Below are 27,727 nucleotides of genomic sequence, written 5' to 3' on the forward strand. Positions count from 1 at the left end.
GGTTTTGCAAGGTCAGTTAAAGAAAATACAAGCTGTCACTTATGTGACACTTTTAATGCAAATTAAAGGCCTATTAAAAGGTCAGAAATCATAAAAATTATATTCCATTTGATCTCAAGGCAAACATTTGAGGATATTACAAAAAGACAGGATAGAGTGCCCTTTAAAAACTATCAGTTTGATTTTGTGTACCCAAAGCATAAAATAATTGGTGCGTTAAGCTGGCACAAATAGCATTAGCAACTGTTGTCCACCATACAGTGACTAGGATTTTTGATACTATTCTTTTGTAAAGCAGGTAAACTCAGCGGGGGAAACTGAACTTTTCATAAGAAAACGTCTTCCCTTTATTCTAATTCTAGTAAAATAGATCTCATCTAAAAAATATACTCCAATTCTAACATTAATATTATACAAGATAAACATATAAAAATACAGATATAAAAACTGTATAATTATACAAGTCAATGACTTGAATTGGCTTGAATTCTCTAAATTCAATAATTTCAAGTAAAATGATTGAAAGCCAGAAGATACACAGGAAATGCCCATGTTTTATATTATCCATCCTTATATTACATGTAATGAAACTACAGTTCATGTCACAATTTTAATAACAAAATGAAAATGAACAAGTCATTCTAACTTGCAACAGCCCAGTACAGTAATTACACTGCTTTAAAGGACAACATAAGAGGACACCAAAAGCTTCAGCTGTAATTGCAATACAATGACCTCAATTTCAATCACACACAATAATGAATCACACATACAGATGCCAAAAAAGATCACAACACTCTTTAAAAAGGTAGGTTGAAAAAGAGGATGAACACAAAAGAAGGGGAAAGGACAAGATGACAAGAGTAGAAATCCAGAAATATAGTCACAGGAAAGAGGTACCATATGAATCAAAGGAAAATGTCCTTTAAAAATAAATTAAATAAAAGCAATCTATATAAAGATATCTATAATCTGGCATCAGTCCCTAATATCAAGGGCAAAAGAATTATCATATCTAATAAAAAACAAGAATACTGAAATCCTATTTCATAGCCAAGAGAGACATCTCAAATATTGACTGAAGGGTAACGTTCCCATCACTTTTTTTGGTATGTTCAACAAAAAGTGAATCGAAAAACTCAGAAGGGAGGAATCTCTTGCACTGTACTATGTAATCTAGATTACAATACATTATGGCATTCTTGGCAGATTGCAGTTGTTGCCACATTTGAGTATTTTTAAAAATTAGGGCCCATTGAATCAATGAAAGTGAACTAGCACAGCTTTGCCAACAACTAACAGAAAATAAAGCTTCCTTGAAAGATGCAAACCTGCTGTACTTTTAGGGGAAAAACGCAAAACAATCTACTCAAAGCTCAAGAAGCAACCACTGACAATTGCATCTTGCTAACTGATCTGAACCTTAACTTGGATAGCCTTTTTTGCATTCTGACAAAAACCTTCAGGAAAATACTTTTTGTTAGCTAATATAAAACAATAACAGAGGAAGTAGTGCTCTCCAAAGGAGGCATGGCATTTGTTGTATTTGCATTCTGTAAGAAATGAGGCAAATTTTATTTCTTCGGTGGAAAAGCTTTATGTTATTTTTAAAACCTGAGATTTGAAAACGTGAGTGTGCAAATGCTGTGTATCATGGCAGCCTTGTCTCTCATCTGAATTCTCAGTGACTCCTGACAGGTACTACTGCACCTCAAAACTATAGATCTACTGGAGGTGACTCATTCCCCTATATAAATGACCTCAAAATAAAGGATTAATGCACTGATATGGTGTCAAATAGAGCACTTTTTAACAACTTACAATGATTGGCAAGTGAATAGCACCAGCCATAACAGATGGAGAACAAATCCCCTCTTTCATTCCTAAGCCTTTGAGGCATACAGTACACCTAGTTTCATAATTTCAGAAGTTAAAGAAGACCTCACAATGGGTCTAAATCTAGCCATTTGAACAAAAAGCAGACTAGATGTCTGAAATATTCATTTAAATGCTTCGTTTTCATAAACTATCAGGAGCACATGAAAACTCTCTTTCAAAAATGGTGCCAAAAAGGACTATGTGACACAGAAGCAACAGTGAATTTAACATGTACAATACATCCTTTCCTAATGAAAACAAGGTGACAGGTGTATTAAGACCAACAAGATCACTGGTAAACAAAAGCTACTTGTTGAAACCAGGACAAACTTTGATACTGCTTTACCAAAAGCAATCTATGGCATTTAACATTTAAATATGTTATTATATTAATAGAGAAAACCTTTAGATTTTCTGTGTAAAGTAGCTTATACTTAGACAAAACTACAGAGATTTAAACATAAAACCAAATATAACCAAATTCTCTCCCAGGCATATTTCAATTAAGAGTATTAATGACTATTTAAATTCAGCTAATCGATTCAGGTCTTAAGAGACTAGCAACCTGAAAGGAAAATGGCCAAAAGGAAATTCCTCAGGAGGAAACACTCTCAAATTTCCCTGGGTTAGGGATACAGTAAGATACAATTTCCATAGATTAACAGAAACTTAACCTTAAAATTCTCCTCTGCCTTTTTGTTATGTTCCCTGCATATGACTGTAACTCTGGAACCCATCAAGGTCAATCAGACCACAGACTCCTTCCTTCCACAAGTGTCTGTTGGGTTTTGCATCCATCTCTCCACTGATTGAAACCAGAGAAAGAAATAATAAGGGACAACAAGGTGATCACATAATTAAAGACTGTTAACAGAGACAAATGGCAGGCAGACTACTGTAAACCAGCTGGGCACTTCAAACATCTACATTTCTGCTGCTCAAAAGCATGACTTCACACTTACCACATTATCATCTGCACTTGGCAATGGAAAAAGCTTTCCCTGCAAAGTTGGGATACACAAGCAAAAAGACAAATGGATCCGTACTTTCTTATTAAGGGCCAATTAACAACGCAAATGAACACCAGAAAACTGAAACTATGTGCTTCTTTTCTTTCACACAGATAATTCTTGGTTATGTGACAGTCTGCCTGAGTACAAGATTTACTGTTTTCCCCAAAATTCAGAGAACCCCTGCAGCACATAACTAGCAAATTAACAAATTCTGCAGATCAATTGGCATATCAATATTTCAAAGTCTGGTTTCCTCAGTTCTCATCAAAAAGCTGTCACCACAGAAGCTGCAAAAGCACAAATGACAGGTGGATCCCACTGGGGGAGAAAAAAACCAAACAGCAAAACCACACAAACAAAACACAAACAAGCAAGCAAACAAACAACAAAAAAAAAAAAAAAGGCAAACAAACCAGACAACTACGGACATGCCATTCCTTCCTGTAAAACATAATGCACAATCAGGTATCCTGACTGGGTTTTTTAAAGTTTCTGGATAGCTTATCTTGTTCCTTAGAGCAACCAAACTTTGCATGATGCCTGGAAGATGAGATTTTGAATTGTTTCCCTTGACCAGAAATTCTTCTTGAAAACAAACATCTCCACATTCAACCAGAAAATCCAAGACACAAATCATCGCTTTTCAGAAGATTCAAATATGTTCTTTTCATGAGACACATAGGCAGCTTTTTTGGCCTGCTATCGTAGAATCATAGAAGCATTGGGGTTGAAAGGGACCCTCACAGGACACCTTCAACTAGACCAGGTTGCTCAGAGCTCCATGCACCACCTTGTCAAATCCTTGTGCTGACCATGCCATTATCTAGTCGAAAGTATAAGTCTGGTACTGTAGCCTGAGCTCAGCAATGCAAATGAAGGAGGATGCTAAGAAGCTTCCAGGGGCAGGTAATAAACCAATTTCATTCCTTATAGCATCAAACTGCTTCTTCAGATAATCAAAGGTCTGAGCACCTTTGGATTGCTACAAAGAAGTTGAAACGCTGTTCTTGATGTTTTGAAATATAACCCATCTCATATTTGTTTCCTTATGCTCTGTGAACATAGCAACAAATTAAGAACAACAAGGGACAATGAAAAACAGCTGAAAATAAAAATAAATTTGCAACCTTTGACAGTCAAGGATTTAGAGCAGTGTCTGTTCAGGAAGATACTTTTTAACAGACATGTACCATAGAGAAAATCTGATAATTGAATTAAACACATTCAGAACAAATCCTTCAGCCACAGTTTGTCTAGATGTTGCAAACAGGACTTTGAAAGAAATTAAATGTGAGTATTTAACAAGAAGTTCTACAGAAGTTGACATTTTGAAGATGATTAAGTTCTTGTCTGGTCTGTTGTGGATTGATTAGTTTTCTAATTATGTTTTCTGTATTTGCATAAGGGCAAAAACTCCAGACATAGAAATTATATTCACGGATGAACTATTACTAGGCCAGAAGATGCCTGAAACCACAAGTCTTTTGGTGAAAAAGTTCCTGCAAAACAATGAGACTTCTTTCACAGAGGAAGAAGTTGTGCTTGGGAAAAGAAAAAAGCAAGTGTCCCACAGAATTGTGTCTAAACCCTGTGTTTTAAAATATTGATACAGCCAAATCCACTTCAAATGGGAATTAGACACCTAAAATATCTTCAAGCACTAACTGATACTTCAGTACCTAGAACAGGGATAACCTGAAACACTAGCCCATTACCCTCCAACAAATAAAATTGAATCTGCACTCTCTTTAACAAGACTCTTATTGGGTGAGACAATCACAGCTGACAAGATATTTTTATGTCCTTCTGGGAAGACTGTAGTGGAAAGAGAAGGATATTAAGTTACATTAGACTGCCATCTTTCAGTATACTCTATACTATATATACCTCAGTTACATTTTCATACTCGGAGGGAAAAATATGTAAGTGTACCAGAAGAAAAAATCCTGCATAATAATCTTTCTATGGACCATCTGGAAAAACCTACAAGAGTCAGAAAAAATATCTGGAAACAACAGAGATATGTTCAGAATGTTGCAAAATGTGGAATGTGTAAAATTTTCGTAAGAAAGCATGTCCTTTAATGTTAAATCTTTGTTACACTTTCAAGCCTAATCAACAAGAAGGGAGATTCCACCCATAAATCAGAGAGCAGCACACAAGCTCTAAGTGATGTCCAGGTGTTAGAAAAACAAAGTTCTCATTGGTAAAATTGCCTAGTTACAGTTTAGGGCTGGACATGCTTCAATGCTCTCAGACCTAGGAGGAAGCTGGCAAACCTTGGGAAGAGGAATGTACCACTTACAGTGGGCCCAGAGAATGCAATATTTATGGGTCACAAGGACATATAGCAGAAACTCCAAGATAAGAAAGAAACTAATAAAGCAACTCACCAATTGTGCTGAAATCAGCTTTGACTGGGTAAAAGGTTATTTCGGCAGGGGCAGATCATAATCACCAACCCTAGAAATCCACAGACCCAAAGGAAGAGAAAGCCTGAGCATACCGAATAATTCACATGGGAAGTGAGAGAATCATTAACCAGCAGAAGAGGGAATACCAATTAATAGGAGAACTAGATGACTTGTAGCCAACGTACACTAATTCCTTTGTTTGTAAAAATGTATAAATAGCAACAAGTTCTGACAGCTGGTGTGCTTGATTTGTGGAATACCACCAGGCATCCAGGGTTGTTCAACTCTGAAATAAACGTTCAATGTCTCTCCCTAGCGTGTAATTACTGGTTTATTGCACACCAGGTAACGCATCTGATTTTTGTGGACAAGAGCTTTTCATGCTTGCATTGAGGGCTTAAACTACCAAAGGCTGAAGAGATAGAACAGACCCAGTCCTTATTTTTGAATGCTGCATTGCCATCAGAAGATAGACATTTCATCAGTAGTTTTCTAGACAACTAGCATATACATAGTAACCTCCCAATATAAGAAAATACTGGAAATGGATGCCAAGAAACACTAGAAATGCCAGCATTAGGGAAGTTATTGATAAGAAGGTTGAAAATGGAAAAAGATTTCTCTATACATAATATTGCTCAAAGAACTAAAAGAGGAACAAGGAAATTTCACTTCAAAGTATGAGAAATCATTTCATGAAGACAAGAGGAACAAGAGGTAGGAGAGGAGTAAAAAAAAGTATTTCAAAAGATGGAAATCTGGTTTGGGCTTACTAGTAATATTTCCTTAAAAGGTGAAGAAATAAGCACAGCTGAGTATTTAGCTCGCTATGTTTTCAATGAAAACTAGTTACCTGAACACCCTTCTTGTTCTGTAGACCGGCTCCCTTAAAAATACTTATGATAAACAGATCACCTAAGGCAAAACACTAACAGCCGAAAAAAATTCGATACTGTCTAATTGTGACCAACAATTCCAGGGTTAAAAAAAAAAAAGTGTTCCAAGAAAACAACTCTGAAATGTCTGAGATTCTAAAGTGATAGCCTACACATTAAAGCAGGAAAAGCTCTTTTGTTCTGTATTGTATCAGTGAAGCTGCTCCTCATCTTAGTGGGTGTCTGTTTAAAAAACTTTAGTTTTTTATAAAGCCGCATATACAATATCAAATTTCTACCCCATGTTTTATTTCAGTTTGACACAGGTATGGCTTCTGGAATATCAAAGCAAATTTTGAATCACTAGCTTCAAAAGCAGTACATGCTATTTGGAAGGCAATGCTAAGAGAGGAGGGGATATGGAACACACCACCAGTAGAGGTGTATGCTTTATAACTTGTACACATGCCCAAGTTACGTTTGAGACTATCCTGGGACTTCAATAAAACATTTTTGAAAATTAAAAATAATGTTCTTCCTTTATAGGCAATTAATTATTTATAAAGCCGTCAATTATGAAAGAGGATATTGATTTACTTGTGCATATAGATGTTGGGTAAGGCACAAACTCTTACTGTGTCTTCTCCTTCTAGATAACGGAACAAAGAATTAACACTATATTATTGGCTGTACTGGTTTCAGCGCATTTAAAACAAAAAGTTTAGGAGAGGTAAGACACTTCATTCTTCTGAGACAAAGAAACGTCTACTATCCAAAACTAGAAAGGAAACCACCACTGCAGAAGCTTCCTAAGCAGTTTTCCCCCATTTCCCAGACCATTAGATCGTAGCACCCTCATCAAGCAAGAGATGCCAATTAAAGAGTCTGCAAAAAGCAAGGTCAGAAAACTGCAGTTTTGTTGTGAGCAGCTTACTGTGAAAATGCAGGTGGTCCTGCAGCAGCCCAGAGAGGCATCAATAGCTCTCTGCAATGAACACCAGTCAAAAAGGCCAATGCAGAATGTAAAACTGCTTAAATGAGCAACTGCTAAGACAGCGAAGCTAAAATTATGGAAAATGAGTGATGTAAAGAATAGGGAAATTACAAGAGCGGTTCTTGGTCTCATGAGGTCAGCTTACCCTCTCCATTTTTCATTATTTCTCTTTCCCTTTAGGAACAGACTGCCACATGCTCACTGCTGACATACAGCTGGCTACTAATACACAGTATATTGTGGTTGCACTCCAAAGCACCTCTGTATTTAATGTGCTGCAAGGATTTATATAAGAAGCCTTAGCATAACCAAAGTTATTTTTCAGGAAATTTGGCCTTCATTCCTTGAATTCCAACAACCAACTTAAGCTGGAATGCCTGCTCCTTAACACTTCAAACTTTTTTGTACAGATAGAACTACTTCTGACATCTGAGAAAAATCCCCTGAATAGAGCTGCAAGATTTAGCTAATTGTAAGCAGAGGTTCTTATTTTGGCTTTCTGGACACTAGTCTGTAAAATCCTGTTTTCCAGTGGCTTATAAAACTTAACCCATCAAAGCTTCTATTTTCCATGCTGCAGCATCTGCTGCAAGCTGGTTCCTGTCCCCACTAGCCTGATCTAAGGGAAAGCTATTTCTGTTTCAAGAAGTAAGGCACCCAGAGCAAATTTGGTTTGTCCCAAGTGAAGGAGGCTTCAGAGTCTCCTATGTGTGAACACACTGAGGACACTCTAGCCTCAAAGGGCAAGTAAGTCTGCATATAGCAACACTGACATTTGGGGCAGAGAATAAGACTTTTCTTGCCATTACTGACGCTACTGAGCAGGCGATATTATCCCTCCCAGCTAGGAGACAGCACCTCCACCCTCAGTATTCTTCATGCTGATAGCTAAAAAGGGGAAAAGGCCTGGCTGCAAGACAAAGAGACAGGCTATTTTCATTCATCTCTTCTTCCATATGCCTTACAAAACAGCCTTTAATTACATGATAACATATTTTCCACAGGACCTGTAAATAATTTATTTCATAGAGTTTATTCAGGGAATGAATCAAGAAAGCAGTGGACTATTATCTGCAGGACTCCTACTTCATTTGTTGCTAAAGCTGGATGAAAAATGAATCAGGGAGTTACAGAGAGAGAAAAAAAAAAAACCTAGGCTCATAGCAAATACATTTAGTAATTTTCAAAGCTATTTTGCTATTTTTTGCATGTTTCTAGGGCAATGGGAGAATTAAGTGTTTCACTTATCTAGAGTTCTGTTTACTGTTTACCTAGATCTAAAGTAATAGATTGATTTAAATATGTGAATTCCTTCCTCTGCATCAACATGTAACCCATTCTATTGGAGGAGGAAGAAGGACTATGCATACCAGCAAGCAACAACCACCAAGGAGAAAAAAAAAGACTTCAGGACTAGCAACACAACAGTGAAGACTTTTGCAGAGGAATATGCATAGTTAGATGGACATTCTTGACTGGTTGCAACAGCCACAGTCTGTGCTGCCACCTGTGTTTAAGACTGTGAATCAAGGCTAATGCCCAGCTGCCATTTAAGATGCAAAGTCAGATGCACAACAGTACCATGCACTCAAGGGTATCAGAACCACACAGCAATAAACTCCTAAATATACTGCTAAAACCACCAGCAGAATAAAATGGTTCCAGCATTTCATATCACATTGTCATTAGAAACAGCTCATTTGTGAGGCAGATATAAATGTGGGTTTCATCTAAACTGTTGATGTTAGAATGCTTCTTTCCTATGCCATAGCCAAATTCAAAGAGAAATTTGCATTTTTTCTCTCTCTTAATACTTCTCTGCTCATCCTTTAGGAGAAACAGTTTTTAGGATATATTTCTTCTTCTTTCAGGAGCTTCCACTGATTTCAATTTAGACCACCTTCCTGGTAAAAGATAATTAATATGAAACCAGAACAAATGCCCAGGAGGAATTGTTGAACAAGTGGCACCTGAGCTGTAGAAAGGATTTCAAAAGCAACCCATTCTGACTGCCTTTCATTTGAAAACCACCTACAAGCTCCAGTGATACATGAAAGCTAAGCATGGCCTGAATAATCTACAAATGCAGGGCCTCACTTGGAAGGAGGAGGGCAGTGAAATATTTGGCAATATGGCTGCCCCCAGACACTGGAGGGCGTCTTTTGAAATGCACAGCCTTATCAACTAAACTGTTCGACCCTGCCTTAATCAGTGGTTGGTGAGCTCAGAAACTCTAGTCCCCAGTTGTGCTTCTCTTGTGGCCCAGCTGGTGACAAGTGGAAAAAACAGTTTAAAATTGAAACCAAAAACAATCAGAAGCCTCAGACATCTCGTGATCACGACTTTCTAGCAGAAACTGAAAGTTAAAAGTGGTCAGTCCACCACAAAGGTATCACAAGCAGCTATAGCATCTGCAAGAGAAAAAGGAGATTTCTTCATCAGATGAACACAGGTGGCAGAAAGACTTGAAAGCAGACAATTATTCCTTTTGAAATCGACTTTTGACTGCTGCACTGAGTGTTCCTCAGGTGGCTGGGACCCTTTCAATACTGCTTCTATTAGGAAAAGAGCTACAGCAGATAAGTAGCACCAGTTCCCAGTTCAGTACTTTTTTTCATGCTCTGACAACAGCAAGCCAAGGCTGAGACAGACAAACTTACTTAGGTAAAGTAATAATCATCACTTAATAATGGCATCTGTTCAAAGTATGAAAAAACAATGTTTCTTTAAGGTAAAATAAATCATATTTGGATAAGCTCTGTCCAAATTCGAATTCCAAAGGAGAAATCTTCTGATCAGAATAGATCATGTTTTAACTACAACCACTGCTAGTAACTGCTACACTTGGGAAATAAACACATAATGCACAAAGCCAGGTGTAATAAAACAAATCCTAATAAAATTGAGAGCTAAACTAGATATTACTCATCACTGCTCAGGAGGCAGGAGCTGTGGGTAAATAATGTAAAAGGACCAAGAACAGTAAACACTCGCTTGTTATCAGACAGCTTTCTTAAAAAAGATGAAAAAAAACAAACAAACTTATTAAATTTCCATGTACTGAAACTCAATTATAAATCCACAGAAGTGATTAATCAAGAGAAAAATGTTAAAAGAAGCAGTTATAAATAGGAACTGCATATCATTGCCACTGGTGTTTCAACTGCAATATCCAGTGAAAGTAATTAGCAGAAGCGGCCTGGTGAAAGATCTCTGTGTCCAAAAGCCTGTTTGCCTTCTCAACTGTATTACCTGAGAAAGTAAAAGATACTGTCTCTCTCAGAAACTGATCTTTTACATCTCTAAAATATCAAGGATACAAATTTAAGAAAATAAATATATTTTAAAGGCTTTAGCTAAATTTCTCAAACATTCCAGATATACTGTCAGTTGAAAAAGAGGGCTGAAAAATGCACTGAGAAATAATTGCAATAAATCTTAATGTACATAATCACTTTGCAGTGCATTACAGCTGTGAATTGTTGTTTAGCGGTGATTTTGTCAGAACATTTACTCAGTTTCTTTAGGACTTGCTCCTAAAGCAATGTTTTGGCATTCTCATAAACTTATTTTAGTGGATGCAAACAGCAATGAAATTCAAGATACTGCAAATCATTTTCCCTTAAAATATCTGAATTAAATCCAAATTAAGCATGCAGAAGAATTTGATTATTGTATCTGCAGTGACATCTAGTGCAAGAAATCAAAACCACAGTCAAACAGGTTTTAAAGAAAAGCTGCTATTTTCATTTATTGAGTGATTACTGACCAAGATAAACAAGAATAATTAACATCAGCCCTCTTGAAACTTTCATAATCTCTTTTCCTCTGCACAACACTCACAAGCCAGCTGGAGGCAATTCTATTAAACAGAATATGTTAATAAGAGACTACTTAATGTGAATGTGCATTTTTCTTTTTCATACAAATTCAGTTTGATAAATTAACATATATTACATAATTGCTGGAGGACAAGCAATTGTTGAGAAAGCCAATATCCCTAGGAACAGAGCTGCTACTCTATTTATTCTATGAACTTTCCTAATAGAAAACAAATTCAGCAGCAACATCTGACTTAAATTCTTTCTGCCAGCTCCATAGCTGTGCAATCCTGTGTTAATTTTGCAGAGATTTTTAAACCTCTTAAAAACTCAAGCAGATGACATAGCTTTTAGAAAGGAAACAAAAACTGGAAGCATGCAATAAGAGTTTTCTAATACAAACAGATAATAAAAGAAGTTATAAAATATTAAATAAGGTTTGTTGAAGCCAAAGTACAGATGTAATTCTCCCTTTAGAAATAGACAGATAGGCTTCAAACACTGCCAACAACAGACAGTATAAGCAAAATGCAACACCAATATATCTAACAACAAGTTCACAAAAATTATTCACTTACTGAAATAGAAAAAGCCTTAGAAACAATTCCTGCCAAACATACAAATAAACACACATGCCAAAGCTGCAAATGCACACCAGTCTTATAACAGCATTTTTTAAAATTTGACCTGTAAATACAACCAATTTTAGAACCTGTTCTCCACAGGTATGTGAGCAGAGGTCTTTAAAATTCACATGCACTTCTTAAGGGCAGGATTAAAGTCTATTTACTTTTTAGAAGTCCTAGAGTTCGTTTTTCAGGAGCCCAAGAGCTTCTACAACTCCTCTATCCTGCTGCCATCAAAAGTGGAAGGAGACACTAGAATTTTAGGTGAAAGCAGAAGGTGCTAATTGAGAGCACTTCTCACCTGAGGACTGAGCTTGTTAAAGCAATGATATGAAAGAATGAAGAAAACAAATGCTCATCAAAGGGCAAAATACCGGGGTAGAACACAACACAAATGAGAAGAGGAAAACCAGACAAGTGGGTCACAGTTAATAGGTAGTAACAACAAGGCATAAAACAGCAAAATGGTGATGTATGCCCAGAGTTTCAGGTGGAAGAACAGAGACAATAGTGTTTTAATACCATTCAGCAAATGTGGTTTAAAGATTATCTGGCTATGAAAATAAATGTAGACAAATGAAACATTTATATAGAACACAACAAACTGCTCTTGACAGAGTTTGCTATGGTATGCAAACCACCATGAAAAGCAAATTGTTAAAATAAAATATATTTGCTTTTGTCACCCTAATCTACACCTCATAATGAGCAACACAGCTGCTCTGAGTTTTGGTCTCCTAGTGTCTTTGCTGCATATAGCCAAGATTCCTAAAGAAAAAAAAAATTCCTATGCTTAGATGAGTATATCCACCAAAATAATTGGTATTAATCTGTATTTATTCATCATGGCAAGTCAAGGGTATTTCATTTTCCCCAAAAAGAGGCATGATATAAACAAACAGTAGATGTTAATGCTTGAAGATAAGCAGTTTACATAAAGTTTACGTAGCAGTTTACATACATGTAGTAACAACCATTATTAAGATATAAATATGCACTATTAAGCAGTAGTCAACCTAACAGCACAAAAAGGAAAAAGAATAATCAAATAAATCATCAACAGTGTTGAATAACATATTTGCACACCATGTGGTAAAGTGCTACAGCAGAATTATTGATGCAAGGTGGTGTCACTAAATCCAACAGGATAAAGCCAGCTGAAGTAGTGACTAGCTAAACTATTGATCACATGAATTAGACACACACACACGCACAAAAAAAAAAAACCTTGTCCTTTAACAGACTCTGATGATAGATCCCTCTTCATTCTTTGACATCGGTTGACCACCAACACACAAAGCTAATGACATGGTTAGAATCAAACAACAGGATAAGCAAATAAAAGGGAACTTTAAATCTACTTCAAACTAAAAATAATTTAAAAAGAGCATTTAAATACCTTTACACTAGCTACAAATGACATATATTAAAAAGGCAACAGCTCAAAGTCATACCAATTTCTACACAAACAGAAAAAGGGAGAGAAATATAAAAGAAAGTTGGGAAGAAAAACCACCAGAGAATTATATAAAGGAGTGCACATTTTAAAAAGATTAATCTATAAGCTGCTAAAGGTTAGAGAAAAAAATTGAAATGCACAAAGGATGACAAAAAAGGTGATACTAAAAAAAAAGATCTCTAGGAGAATGACAACATATGCAGTCAAATAAAGCAGCCACATCAAAAGAAGTTTCGTACCAATTCATTAAATTACCAATTAGGAGAAAAAATCAAAAGTTGGATAGGTTACCCTAACATCTTAGATCCCACGATTGATCTTTAGCAGAACAGTACAAAAAGGACTAAACTAAGGAAAAAAGCAAACAGGATTTCTTCCTCCTCCTCTTCTTTTTGGAATGTATATGAAAGAACATTAGAAGAAGGCAAAAAAAATTCACACAAAGATCCAGTGAGCTTGAGATGAAAGCTAAATGCTCCAGTTAAGTGCTGAGGTTGCAAGACATCTGAAGACAGAGAAGAAATGTAAAGCAACACTGTTCTGTAAGGTGCAATCCTTTGATGGTATTTAAAGAAATAACCCAAAGCCTGTGGACTTAAAACCAAACACTATCATTTTGGGTTCTGATGCAGTATTTTACCCAACGGTGAAGCATCATCCACATATTTAATTAATTTATTAAGCATTCAAATATCCTTGCTTTTATTAAAAACAAGGACGGGTGACGGATTGTAATACTAAGTAAGGTTAGCATGCCAGTTTGTATTACAGTGAGAAGATCAAGGATGAAAACAAACATCACTACTAGAAACAACACTTGGCACTTCAGGCAGATCAACACCAAGAACCTGCCATGCTACACAATAAAGAATCCTTCATATAGAATCAGCACAAATTTAAACTCTGATGCATGCAGTGTCCTAAGCTTTGAATACAGAAAATGAGAAGATCTGGGCTTTAGGTGTGAGTTGACAATAAGTCAGACTGCAGAGGAAGCCACCCACAGTCACCCTCCAAAAGGATTCTTCCAAAAGCACAAAGGAAAAAGAGCACACTATCAGTGCTACCACCCCCAGCCCAAGATACATCCAATCCAATATCAGCAGAATGAAAGACTATACAAGACATTCACAGCTGGTAGTGGCATTCAGCCACTGCACACTACCCCAAAGCCAAACCTGACAACACTTGCAGACAGGATAGTTCAACATACTCAGTCTAAAGATGGAAAAATGGAACTTCAGGTTAACTATGCACAAATGTCAAAGGGGATAAAAGCTACCAACAGAAATAAGGAAGAATACTGGGATGCACATGTCAGATGTACATATGGTACAGCCCTGACTAAAAAATTCAATTTTAAGCTGCCAAATACTTTTTATCAAAAAATCTGCCTTCATATGGATTTTTCTGTTCCTTGGTACTTTCTAGCTGGAGAGTATTTTCCATTCTCTATGAATTGTTTTCAAGGTAGCATTTAAATGCTGCTGGTCTAATTTTAACAAGGTTCAAAATAACTGGCAAGGGTAAAAAAATTTAAGAAACCTCTCCCTTGCAAAACACATTTATTTGTCAGGCATCTTTGCCTGATGAAAACACTGTATTCATTGAAATCCGGGTAACTATTTCCAGCAATTATCTGTTGATCTAGTGGATGACACCAACATGCCCAGTGATTCTTAGTTGTATTTTACAAGGCTTATGCAAAATCCTTTCAATTATTTTGGATTTAAACATTAATGGATTTTCCCATCAGCCTGTGAGATCAATTCAAAATCATGTGAAGTGTAATATTTAGAACTTAGTACAAAAAAGCATAACTACATACAATAAAGTAGGGAATCCCATTCAGCTACAAACAAGTGTACTTGCATCTTGCAGGCATATGCCTAAAACATTTGGAGCAAAAAGTGTTAGAAACTAAAAAGAAAATGGTTTTAAATTCTCCAAGCCTTTTGCAGGTCAGGAATTGGAAGGTACCAACTATCTCTGGGTAACAAAGCCAGGGGCAGGCAAGGGAAAGAAGGTTTTAAATATAATACAAACATTAAATTCTAGGTACCTTAATGAAGAATGTCCTGAAAGTTACTGAATTATGGCATGGGGAAAGTAGCAGGTGTGACTTTGGTGATGTGGACATACAAAGACAGTCTCACTTTTCAGAGTGCCAAGACAATCTGTTTTTACAAATTACAATGTGTACGGTCTCTGTGTGCAAGGGAGGGACGTAAATGACAAAATAAAAACCCCAGTGAACTCACAGAGAATCCATAACAAAAAACACCACTGCTCTCTGAAGTTTAAAATCTGCTTTCTGGTGACTCAGCCTGGCAAACTTCCAAAAAGCCTTTTCCCATTCATATGCTGGTAGTGATTTCATGAATCGTTAAACAAGAAGTGAATAAAAATATGGATACCTTCAGTGAAATAGTGTAAAACAGAACAGTACAACTAAGAAATCTTTTGCAGATTTTCAGGGTGTTTGGGACAAAGAAGGTTTAATCAACTGCCTTTAACCCGAAAGTGGAATATAAGGTCTATTCATACACTCAAATATCATCCTATGAGAGTGCAGTTCATACAGAAGCTGCAAGAATCATGCTAAAAAAGGTCAGTACTAGAAAATCAGAAATTATAGCTTCAGTGTTTAAGTCCTTTAGATTCAAGTATTTTAAAAATGCAGTTTTCCTTTTTTTATACGTATTGTTCAGTTACCACCTCCTCTGATCCTATAATTTATGTGCACAAATCAGTGCATTTCCAACATAGAGATTTCAAAACTTCCCATATGCAACATAATGTTCACTTCCACAATTGACCAAAATTTACAAATGCTGCATGTGACAGTTGACTTCCCAATCTACACGTGAATAAAGAGAGTATTAACAAAGTTTTATGTATGTGTTGATGCTTCAAAAAACCAAAATAACAAAGATGTAGCCAAAACATCTCTGATGAATATGCAATTGATAATTCCCAGTTCAGTATCTAGATAGACATTAAACAGTCCATTCTGTCATGCCAACTGCTAAGTAGCTACCAACCCTGCTCCATTCTCTCTGCTATATGTGCTTTACTTTTATTTTTAAGCACAGAGACATTCAACTCATGTGGAAGTCAGATCAAAGACAGTGGTGGACTTGAAAAAAAATATTTAAGAAACCAAAAAGTGATACAAGAAAAATCAAGTTTGAGATCAGAAATATGGATAATTAAAAAATTACTTCTAAATGCTTGTTTGAATTTCACTTCAAACAAGTTATGTTCAGGAAATCCTGAAAGCTTAAGCTTAATTTCCAAAATTTTTATTTAACAGAACAGATAAAGCGTTTCGCAACAAAAATGTTAGTTAACATGTTAAAAAAAAATTGTGGGAATTATTCCTCTGTGTATGCGTTCATGCACACATGTGCTTGTACAAATGCATGGAACCATCAAGTAGTCCATTAAAATATAACCTCAGACTGCCACCTTAATCGTGCACCAAATACCAATATAAAATCTCACCAGGACAATGGAAAATCCGTATCTACTATGCACTGCATCCACTGAGATACCCAATGTAAGATAAGAAGTGATTATTCATTCACAGGTCTTGTTGATACCACACAAATACCAAGGATATGAGGGATCCACTTGTCCCCAGCCCAGGCTTTCTGCATTTGTAATTCAATAAAACCATTCAGCAATTTAAAGATTTGTTAGAGAGAAACTGTTTTGCACTGTGGGGTCACTATGGTGAATAACACAAGGAGTTGAGACAGAGAAGATGACTTAGAAAAATAACTTTTTTTTAAGGGAAATAATAAGGCTAGGTCAAATGCTAAAAGGAAAATATAATTATTTGCCTTACTTTCAGAATATCTTGAGTTTCATTCCATTTGTTAGTCCACTCTTTGGTCAGTTCTTGTACCTATGAAAGAAAAGAAATTTTGAAGAAAATCGCATCTCTTCCAAAGTTCTTGATAAATGCATTCTCAAAGAAGTACTAAGTATTTGTGTAATTCTTTGTGAAGTTTAATACTTAAGCATTTAGAAGATCACCGATGTTCCTGCAATAATTGCCATATCTACAATACTTCTCCCTCAAAACACAAAATTCTTATTTACACTGTAAGATGAAAGTAAAGTCTGGGATAAGCACTTCAAATAATTTTCTACCTTCAAATAGTTTTATAAAGTGCTTTAATCCTATGAAGTTTACTGCCACAGACTGATCCCTTAGCTGTAAGAGGACAGCTCTTTCCCATGGCACAGATAGGCATGTTAAGGCAAAAATCCCCTCCAGAGGATGGCATGCAGAGGAGGAGGCAGACCAGCAGGCTTCAGGAGGGAACCAGAGCAAAGTCTGCTGCAACTTAGAAACTACCCACTTCATTGTCATCAGCACAGAAGTGAGAAGATGCTTGCAAAGGCATTACAGACAGGAAGAGCACTGGGTATAAAATCATTTAGGTTGGAAAAGACCTTAAGATCATCAAGTCCAACTGTTAACCCAGCACTGCCAACCACATCCCTCTGAAGTGCCACATTTATAGGTCTTTTAAATATCTCTAGAGATGGTGAATCAATCACTTCCCTGGGCAGCTTTTTCCAATGCTTGACAACCCTTTCCATTAAGGAATTTTTCCTAATATCCAATCTAAACCTCCCCTGAAGCAACCTGAGGCCATTTCCTTTAGTCCTATAGCTTTTTACCCAGGAGAAAACTGAGCCCCACCTGGCTACAGCCTCCTTTCATGTAGTTGTAGAAAGTGAGGTTACCCCTGAGCCTCCCTTTTTCCAGGTTAAACAGCCACAGCTCCCTCAGCCACTCCTCCCTCACACTTGTGCTCCAGATATTTCCCCAGCTCTCACTTGTCCTTCTCTAGACTCACTCCAGCACCTCAGTGTTCTTTTTGCAATGAGGGGACCAGAACTGAACACAGCACTTAAGGTGTGGCCCCACCAGTGTCAAGTACAGAGGAAGAATCCCTTCCCTGATCCTGCTGGCCACACTATTGCTCATACAGGCCAGGTGCCACTGGCTTTCTTGGTGACCTTTTGCTGCTGTCAACCAGCACCCCCAGGTGTTTTTCCACTGGGCCACATTTCAGTTCCTTTTCCTCCAGGCTGCGGTGCTGCCTGGCGTTGTGAGACAAGGGCAGGACCTGGCACTTCACCTTATTGAACCCAATGCCGTTGGCTCCAGTCCATGGATCCAGCCTGTCCAGATCCCTCTGCAGAGCCTTCCTACCCTCCAGCAGATCAACACACCCACACACCTTAGTGCCATCTGCAACCTGACTGAGGGTGCACTTGCTCCCCTCGTCCAGATCATCAACAAGATATTAAAAAGGACTAGCTCAAATACTGAGCCCTGGGGAACACCACTGGTGACTGGCTGCCAACTGGATTTAACTCCACCACTTTTCTTGGTTCAGCCATCCAGATATTTTTCTGAAACAATGCACCTGTGTAAGCCATGAACAGACAGTTCCACCAAGAGAATGCTGTGGGAGACAGCATCAAAGGCTTTCCTAAGGTCCAGGTAAACAATATTCACAGCCTCTTCCTCATCCACAAACCAGGTCATCCTCTCCTAGAAAGAGATGATGATGGTCAAGCAGGATCTGCCTTTCCTAAACCCTTGAGTGACTTGACTCAAGATGACCCACTCCATGACCTTCGCCCAAACTGAGGTCAGGCCAACAGAATGCTTAGGATTTGTCCTTCCTGTCCTGAGCAAGCAGTTGTCCACCTCTTTAGGTAACTTTCACATAACGCCACTGCACAAAGAAAAAAGTCTTCAATGCAGTTGCTCCAAACATCTCCCCATTTGTCACCTGCAGCTATTTTTTTGGTCCATGCAGATCAGCTCCAAATTAATTCATGACAGCTACAGAAACTTCTCTCATCTCTACCTTTATCTCAAGATTTCAACAAAGACAAGTAAGCACACTTTTCAATGCATTACTATGATTCCTAGTGCTGCTAACTGAAACATTAGAACAAAATAAATTTCAAAAGATTAAAGAAAAACATGAAGGAAGGAAGTCTATCACAGCTCTATTCACCATAGCAGAACAATTTGTATTGCTCAGAAACACTTCATTTCATTTTTAATTAAATCTTTTAAATGAAACATTTTTAAATTAAACTACTCCATATTATTCTTATACAAGGAAAATCAACTCATTAAAGAAAGTCACCATATACTTGTCAGACAATATAAATATGGTGATGAAGTCTTTAAATCTATACAAACAAATTAGTTATTGCACTCATTCAATTATAAAAAAGCTATAACCACTAGCAACATCTACCAAGAATTTTCAGTAATAATGTCTGTTGTAATTATCATGAATAGTAATCACATAACCTTTTAACAAGGCTGACAAAGGTAATAAAATACACTTGATAAACACCCCAGACAGCAGGGCCAACACTTCTGAGCATGATAAGCAATGGTTACTGTCAGAACATGAATAACATATTCTAATTAGCCTACAGTCAGCAATTTACATTACTGAGCTACTCTTAGATAAAAGCTTTTTGTTTGCACTCAAAAAGACTAAAGATATAAATAAAACAGGATTCTCAAAGCAAGACATAAATTTTCTAATTCTAAAGGTCGAAGCAGTATCAGTGTAAACCCAACCATTTAAACCAGCTAAGGAGCTGTTTTCTAAGGGCATCATATCTACATTTGATTGGCATCTTCTGGCAGCATTCAGAACTAAATATTTGCTGCCATGTATTTGAATAATTCCAAATATTTCCCTCTTGCCTTTTCCAAAGTATGACTTTTACTCTTTTTTTTGAACCAATTTGCAACAGCTTTCAAAGCAAGCTAATACACAGGAAAGAATTAACACAGAATGATACAATAAAGAATGAAAGATTGCTAGTCAGAGAAATGACAGTACTATTGTATCTAGATTCTGGATGCTGTGAGTTTTCCGGATTGTCTGAAAATTTTTCCCAGACTCTACATTTGGCTGAATTATTGAAAAAACTTGGTGAGAAGCACACTACAAAGTACACCTAGACCTAAGACCCTCCCCCAAAAAATAGCTAATTAGGCACTGAATATATTTCTACACACCAGATTTAAATACTGAAATTTTCTAAAAACCTACCCCACACCACAAATTACTTCAAATTACTTCAAAGCATAGAAGAGGTGACCATTCTCCCCATAATCTTTTGCTGGTTTCTCTACACACTGAATATTTTGTTACTGTGATTACTTGCTACTTAGTACTGTGATTTAAGTAGCTTTTCCCTCTCTAGTCTGTTTACAAATATACTTTTTTAGTAAGGCAAGCTGTTCTGGGAACAAGTCTTTTCATTTCATTTTCATAAACAGAACTGCTACATAAATAAAAAGATGTATTTTGTTCTTAGTTACAATATTATATTAGTAGGATAACAAAATCACTAATTCACACACCTACTTTTTTTTTTTTTTAAAGCATCAAGGCAATGATACTGGTTGGAAAAAACTTAGTTGTGCAAAAAAAAAAATCCTGAAAATTACAACTACTCCTGCATCCACACCACCCACCTTTCTTTGATGTTTAAAAACTGCTTTATGAAATTATAACTCACCCTTGCTTCATTCTGCTGAAGCTTTTCTTCCATACTTAAAGCTGTCGGAGAATCCAAGAGTGCAATCTAAAACCGTGAACAGCAAACATCAATTCAAAAAGAAAACAGTCACAATTTCTGAGGGAACCAAATGAAATGCAATTGTTCAAGTTTTCTGAGTCTTTAGCATACTTTAATATATATAACTTGAACTTTAATATATATAATTTTACCTTGAAATACTGTAAACAGAATAATCAAAATCCTGTCAAGGCAGGTATTTCAAATATAAATTGGCTTGAGAGTACTATTTTCAGTCACTACATACACATGGCCACACACAGGAAACCAGACACATTTATAACAGGTAACTCCTAATACAACTTTCTTTATATTTCTAAAAAACATGAAATTTTATTATGCACAAATAGTTATCAATTTTGCTTTAATACATATGTATACTGCATTATCTTTAATAACTATATCTTAACATAACTGGCCTTAGAAGAGGAAAATTACTAAACAACACAAACACACAGGCAGTACTCATTGCATGTGACCTTCTACACTGAATCCAGAACCATATTTTGGTAAACAGTATCTTCAGATCTACAGAAACATTTGCAATACAGTGTTCTGGTGATACAAAGGAAAACAGGAAATAAATTATACAGAGATTTATACTACTGTGCATAAGTAATACACCACCTGCTGTTTTACCAACCATCACAAATTCAATAAACTTAAGTTCTCTTTTGTCTCCCACACAGCCATCTACCACATCCTACCACTGAACCAGATTAATTTTGCAATAACAACTATTTTACAGCTTGAAACTAGGTCAAAGCATTCAAACTTCAAGGGGGTCCAAGTTACATCTACTTTGCTAACTCTAAATCAAACCATCATTTGAAAATAATTTGTTTTCCCCTCCTAAAGAATATGAAAAAAACAGAAGTAATTGAACCCCATGAAGAGTTTTTTAACTGTTTGTAACAAAGCAGAGTTCTCTGTTTCAATCATGTATAATAGCCATTTCTGTTTCCGACAGTGGTTCCCATCCCCTTTTTCAGCAAATTTTTCATAGCATGAAATCCAGCTGAAGTCTACCCTTCTACTAACAATGGTCCATGCTGAACTGACATTTCACAGACAGACCATTTAAAACAGAATTACACAGTTCTAGAAACAAATCTAAAGTAGTACTTCAGATACTTCCAAACTATATTTGCTCAAGTATGAAATCTAGCAGATCTGAATGACATGATGCAGAAGAGACAACTGGCCTGAACCAATTGGATATTCTTTATTGTTACTTTGGTTTCACCACCCTGGAAACACAGGAGAAACTAAACTTAACTAAGCCTGTGCAGCAACTGTTTCCAGCAGATCATACTGACCAAACAAGAAAGAGAATCATGCAAAAGTGAAGCAGAGCATTTCTGTTTTCTTACAGTACTACTGAAAATATTTTTACATATTTAGAATGTTATGTGCCTTCCAATGTACTGCACAGACAAACACAAATAAAATGTACTGTTTAAATCCATTCATACTCTACATTTTTATATTTATGCATCTTGAATACTTTAAACCTTCTGCTTCTTTTAAGATACTACACAAAGTTCCTCTTCAGTCCAGGACAGACCCAGAAGGCACGCTCCTGCTCAGTCTCCTAATGCTATGTTGACTACCTGTTCCACAGCATACTACAATCCAGCTCAGATTGTATTAGGAGAAACCTAAAAGATTTGGGAAGACAATTTCGCCCCCTTCCTTATGTTAAAAGAGGTAACCTGCTGGCCATATGGAAATTGATTGCATCAGGAAACTAATATTCATTCATGGCCTCATAGACCTTGTTTACTCAAATCAATATAATGAAAGATAATTACATTCTAGAAATAGATGTTATAACCCAAGGAAAATTACACATAAATTCCAAGTAAAGCTAACCTGATTCCCTTGAGCAAGCAGGGCTTTTAATCGGGCTATTTCAGCTCTCAGCTCACGGATCAGTTTGACGTTAGGATCCTCATTAATAGTAGGCTTGTTGATGATGTTTTTGGCTCTATTTGCATAGCGAAGTGTACTTAAAGTTTCTCCATAATTGACATCAGCAGGTGAAATAGCTAAGGACATGAAATCAGAAGCAGTTTATCTAGCACCATATTTTCATTTACTGAAGTTAGTTTATATTCTAAAAGTCAGATAAATTCAATGTGGGTGAAGAGACAGAAATATATCATTTACCAGTATGGATATAATTTGTTCTAACTCTTCACCACTTTCATGTCACTATAACTTTGCATAAATAAACAGTGTATGAGGTAAGTGTATTAGGATAATCAGGTCTAAAAACCGAGTGTTGCAAAGAAATCTTACTGTCAATCTATTCAACATTTACATTTCCCTGGTAAACGTAAATGTCCTACATGAATACTTCACAGGTTTTCTTGCAATTTTTTACAAGATCAGTCGGGAAAACAGTGAATATTGTTTAAGTATCAATGTAATCATTGAAAATAAAAGACATTCCAGGTAAAACAGAGTAGGGAAATTAAACATTAAAACAAAAAATAACCAGACAGGAGAACCAACACAAGAGAAGAGCTTCTGTAATTTACAAACCTAGCTGCTCTCCTGAGCTGCAGGCATCTGGCAGCACACAGAACTGTCAGCTGTCTGATGCATCAAGTGAAACTAGTATTATTTTTCAAGCAACCTAACCAGGAAAAACAATGCAATTTAAATGCAAGTGCTAATGCTATCCTTCCCTTAATTTTCCTAACAACATATATGATGTTCCAAATTAAAAGGATAATTAAGGCATCCAAATAGATGAGTGGAAACACAGAAGAAAAAAACATCCAGAAATCTTAATGATCAGACTGAACAAGAGATCCAGAGAATCAGACACTGAAAACACCTGAAAAACTAATTAAGCAACTAAAATAATCTGTCCTTTCTCATTCTCTCAAAAACAATATTTTTTTTGTGGTAGAGACTCTCTGAGCTACAGGAGATTCACTTTGAAACAGCCTATAATTCCCCTAGCTCACATTCTCACTTCCCTGCTTTATCTACTGTTTCATCTCCACAACTCAATTATTCTTTCTGGAAGGATGTTACAATATGTTACAGAAATATGACAAATCATATCCAGACATATTTTTCTACAGCCTTTCCTACAGTTTAAAGTGATCTTCCTGCATTCTTTGTGCTTAATTATAGAAAAGGCAGGACAAATGTATGCAGACAGCTTGCTGGGCTGTTAGGGAATTCTACCACATTACCAAGAGAGTTACTGTTGAAGAAAAGATCAACCATCAGGGCTCTGCATAGCAGAAGTATCACTAATAGATGAGGAAGTAGCTGAAAAAGAAACTGGGTACTGTAATCATTAGTATAGGCACCGAAAGCTCACTGTGTTTGCAGAGTCTGGTCTACAATCATCTACTGCCACTACTATGATTCTCCTAAGGAAAATAAGTGGCATGGATTCCAAAAACATCCCCAAAATCCTACAAAAAAGGAACTGCTATCCAGAGAATTTGACTGGTTCTGAAGAACCAGAACCTGATCTGACAGATTTTATTCCCTCAATTCTGCTATCCCACATTCCCAAAAGGGGACTGCACCAGTTAAGACCACATTTCACTTGAGTAGGAAAGAGTGAGAGAAATTTCAGAGCTGCTCTTCTCCTCACATGCAGCAGTACCCGGACAAGCTTGACAAGTGGGCCCACAGGGACCTATTGAGGGTCAATAAGTCCAGGTGCAAGGTGCTGCTCCTGGGTCAGGGCAATCCCATATAAGAGTACAGACTGGGGAAAAGAACTCATTGCAAGCAGCCCTGCAGAAAAGAACTTAGGGGTTCTTCTTGGTGGGTGAGCATGAACCAGCAGTCTGTGCTCAAGGCCCAGAAAGTCTGCCACATCCTGGGCTGGTTTTGAACTAAAAGTGGAGAGATTTACATCAGATATTAGGACAAAATTCTTTACCCAGAAGGTGGTGAGTCACTGAAACAGTGAAGTTCTAAGCCTTGAACAACAGACCCTGAGACAAAGTTGGCATACAGGTGAACCTTCCAACCAAATGTTATACATATATTTGGTGATTAAGAGAGTATTGTTATATGTATGTTCATTTATTGGCAAAACATGTATTTACCCTTACATATCTAGAAACTGGGTAAGGCTATATCTGGCCTAATTAGGGAGGGTATTACAATCAAAGACAACTCCTTTGGTTCGTCCTTGAGCCTATGCCAGATTTTGGAAGAAAGCCAACAGGAGAATGAAATTAGAAATTACGTCTGCTTGTTTGTTCAACAGTATAAAAACTGGGCCACTGTCATAGTGAAGTGGGGGAGCCTCGTGGCCTGAGGTGGACGCACCACAGAACTTCCCAATTGCCAGGTGTGGTTCTCCAGTCCTTTGCTGTGACAGCTTGCCCCTACAGGTGATGTCTCTCAGACTTGGAGGATGAATCTTTATTAGGGTAACCTGGTGATGTATCTTTCTTAATCACTATAGGCTATATTCTGTATACTACAGAATTTCTGTCGTAGTATTCGTATTTCGTACTTTCTATATTCTTTCGTAGTAATGATTAGATGCTCTTCTTGGCTTACCTTTTTGTAATTCTTAGCATATTATTATGTGCTTTGCTTAGCTTATCCTTTTGTGATTGTTTACAGTTTTACATTATAATAAATATAGTTCCTTAATTTGGTGTCTGTGCCTCTGACCCTACCCACCAGCAATACAAGGCTGGGGTGGATGGAGCTCTGAGCAACCTGGTCTAGTGAAAGGTGTCCCTGTCCATGGCAGGAAGGACAAATCTAAACGATCTTTAAGGTCCCTTCCAACCCAAACCATTCTATGATTTCCAACATCCAAAATCCTCACCTCCCCTTAAACATCATCCTGGCTGAACTTTGGTTTTTTTGGGAATGGAATTCCCATTGCAATTTTTTGACAAACCTGCAATACGTATGGCATAGGTAGGGTTTTAAACTAAGTGATCCTTGCAGACCTTCCTATGGGTAAAAAGGAAACCATGAGAGTTTTCAAGACAACTCATCATACTTAAATTTAGACAAGAAGTTAAAATGTTGTGTGCTTTTAGAAGGTTAGATTAAAGTGACCGTCTTTCCCACAGGATGTCAAAAGAGACCAGGTTGCTACTAATGCAACAAAACAAACCAGCTTGGAACAGCAACTGATTCACACACCAGTACAGACCAGATGCACTAAGCTTTAGTTACACTGTGCAGAGTCTAAGTAAAACCCAGAATGTTACTGGAAAGCTCAGAAAGAAATCGTTATTATGTGTAAAACATGTTCTGCCTTAACAAAACATCTGGAATCTAAATATTTACACCCATTCCTATGAAGCATGAATTATTCAGAATTCAAAAAGAGTAAATTAAAAACACTTACTGGCAATCATTATCGTTTTGGAGTTTCCTCCTAGGCTATCTTTTAATAGCCAAGTCAACACTGAGTCTCTGTAAGGCACAAATACTTGTTTCTTCTTTGAAAGAGGATTTGTTGCATCCTGAGATAAATCAGCTGTGATGAGAAGATAGAAAAAAATTAAAATTAGATCTTTTAATTCATTTTCAAAAATGTGATATGCTATTATTTGTGTAAGTAAACAAAGGTATTTAATGACGAAAAACACCTCCAGACATACAAGCACAAAAACCAGAGACTTACCTAAGGCAGAAATTACATTTCCCAGAGTAACTAGAGATTTGTTAATATTCCCTCCTTCCTTTAATCTAACCCCTGTGGCACCAGTGGCATCTGCTCTCTCACTTCCAGCAAGATCTACCAAATGAATCTTGCTAACAGTTTCACAAGGCATTTCAGAATCAAATTTAGCCTAAAGAAAAGAAAAAATAAAACAAAGAAAAGTATGTTAAGCTAATAAATACTGCACTTTTACTGAATCAAATTTAGTGGCCATTTTCATGACATGACTAAATTTAACTTGTTTACAATAGGAGATCTTGAGAAAACGTGTATTAGAGATGCCACTAAAAGACATTTGATAATGAATGGTTGCATAACTCCCATATTAGTTCTTTAAATTGTAATATTTGCAACTTTTTAGCCATTTACAGACAAGCTGTGACACTGTGAGTTGTAATTTACATGATGCAGAGACCATGTGCTGCATTCATTTCATTGAGCTTTCAGTATTTGTATTATATTTATATACTGCTTTCAATAAGTTATAGTATGCACAGACAAATTTACACTCAATTTCTCCCCCACTTCCAAGTTCTCTTCATCTAGCAGGTCATCCATGAGCTTTCTAAAAATCCCCCAAAAACAACAACAAAGAGCAGGAGTCATTAGAAAAGGAGTTTGCTCTATATACGCAAATAGATCACTATGCTCTAAAGAAACTTGTCCAATCTCTCAAAGGAGTTTTGTTTTGTTACCTGAGTGAAGTTGATTGTGAAAATGGCATGTGACCTGCTACTAACATCATTCATTCCAGTTGCAGCCGTCGTCCTATTTATATTTCCTGCATCCATAAGTTCCTCAACATCAGTATAATTTTGGACCAAATGTTTAGACAAGTCTGAAGAAAAGCAGAGTGTTACACTATGCTCATATATGTCCTTAATTTTCTTTAAAAAAAAGATTAAAATTACCCTCACTACTGTGAACTATTGCTGCAATTAATATTTATTGTCATACTTGTTTATTACCTAAGGAAAGGAATGAACACTGGACAACTTACACATTTACATTAAAAAAGAAAAAAATTGCACAACCTTATTAAATTACTTAGTGGAATAACATGAGCATAATCCCACAAGAGACATGAACCTTCCCTGGTAGAGAACAGATTAAGACAATTAGATTCTAATGGTTTTCATTTCATCTAAATATCTAAGATTTATAAATTATAGTCAACAAACTCTTAAAACCAATTGTGTCTCTTAACATTTCTTAAAAATGTATTATAAATTTACAGATAAAAAACTCTGTAATAATTTCTGGATTGGGAAAGCAAGTAGAAATGCAAAATTAGAAGCTATTACTTCAATG

General features: G+C 36.6%; 1 protein-coding gene across 6 annotated transcripts in view; it reads right to left on the reverse strand.

Moving 5' to 3' along the window:
• KIF16B (kinesin family member 16B) overlaps positions 1-27,727 on the reverse strand; it is a 147,796-nt gene that overhangs the window by 91,604 nt on the left and 28,465 nt on the right. For all 6 annotated transcript variants that reach the window (XR_010997831.1, XR_010997832.1, XR_010997833.1 and 3 more), the window contains 6 exons: positions 27,112-27,254; positions 26,378-26,546; positions 26,099-26,230; positions 22,609-22,784; positions 20,674-20,739; positions 16,934-16,993 (listed from right to left, as the gene is read on the reverse strand). Coding sequence is in view for 3 of the 6 variants with exons in the window: in XM_068186317.1 (XP_068042418.1) it covers positions 16,934-16,993; positions 20,674-20,739; positions 22,609-22,784; positions 26,099-26,230; positions 26,378-26,546; positions 27,112-27,254 (746 nt within the window). In the remaining 3 variants the exon portion in view is untranslated. The remainder of the gene's footprint in view (positions 1-16,933; positions 16,994-20,673; positions 20,740-22,608; positions 22,785-26,098; positions 26,231-26,377; positions 26,547-27,111; positions 27,255-27,727) is intronic.

The sequence above is a fragment of the Anomalospiza imberbis genome, chromosome 3 (genome assembly GCF_031753505.1).
Source record: "Anomalospiza imberbis isolate Cuckoo-Finch-1a 21T00152 chromosome 3, ASM3175350v1, whole genome shotgun sequence".
Classification (NCBI taxonomy): Eukaryota; Metazoa; Chordata; class Aves; order Passeriformes; family Viduidae; genus Anomalospiza; species Anomalospiza imberbis.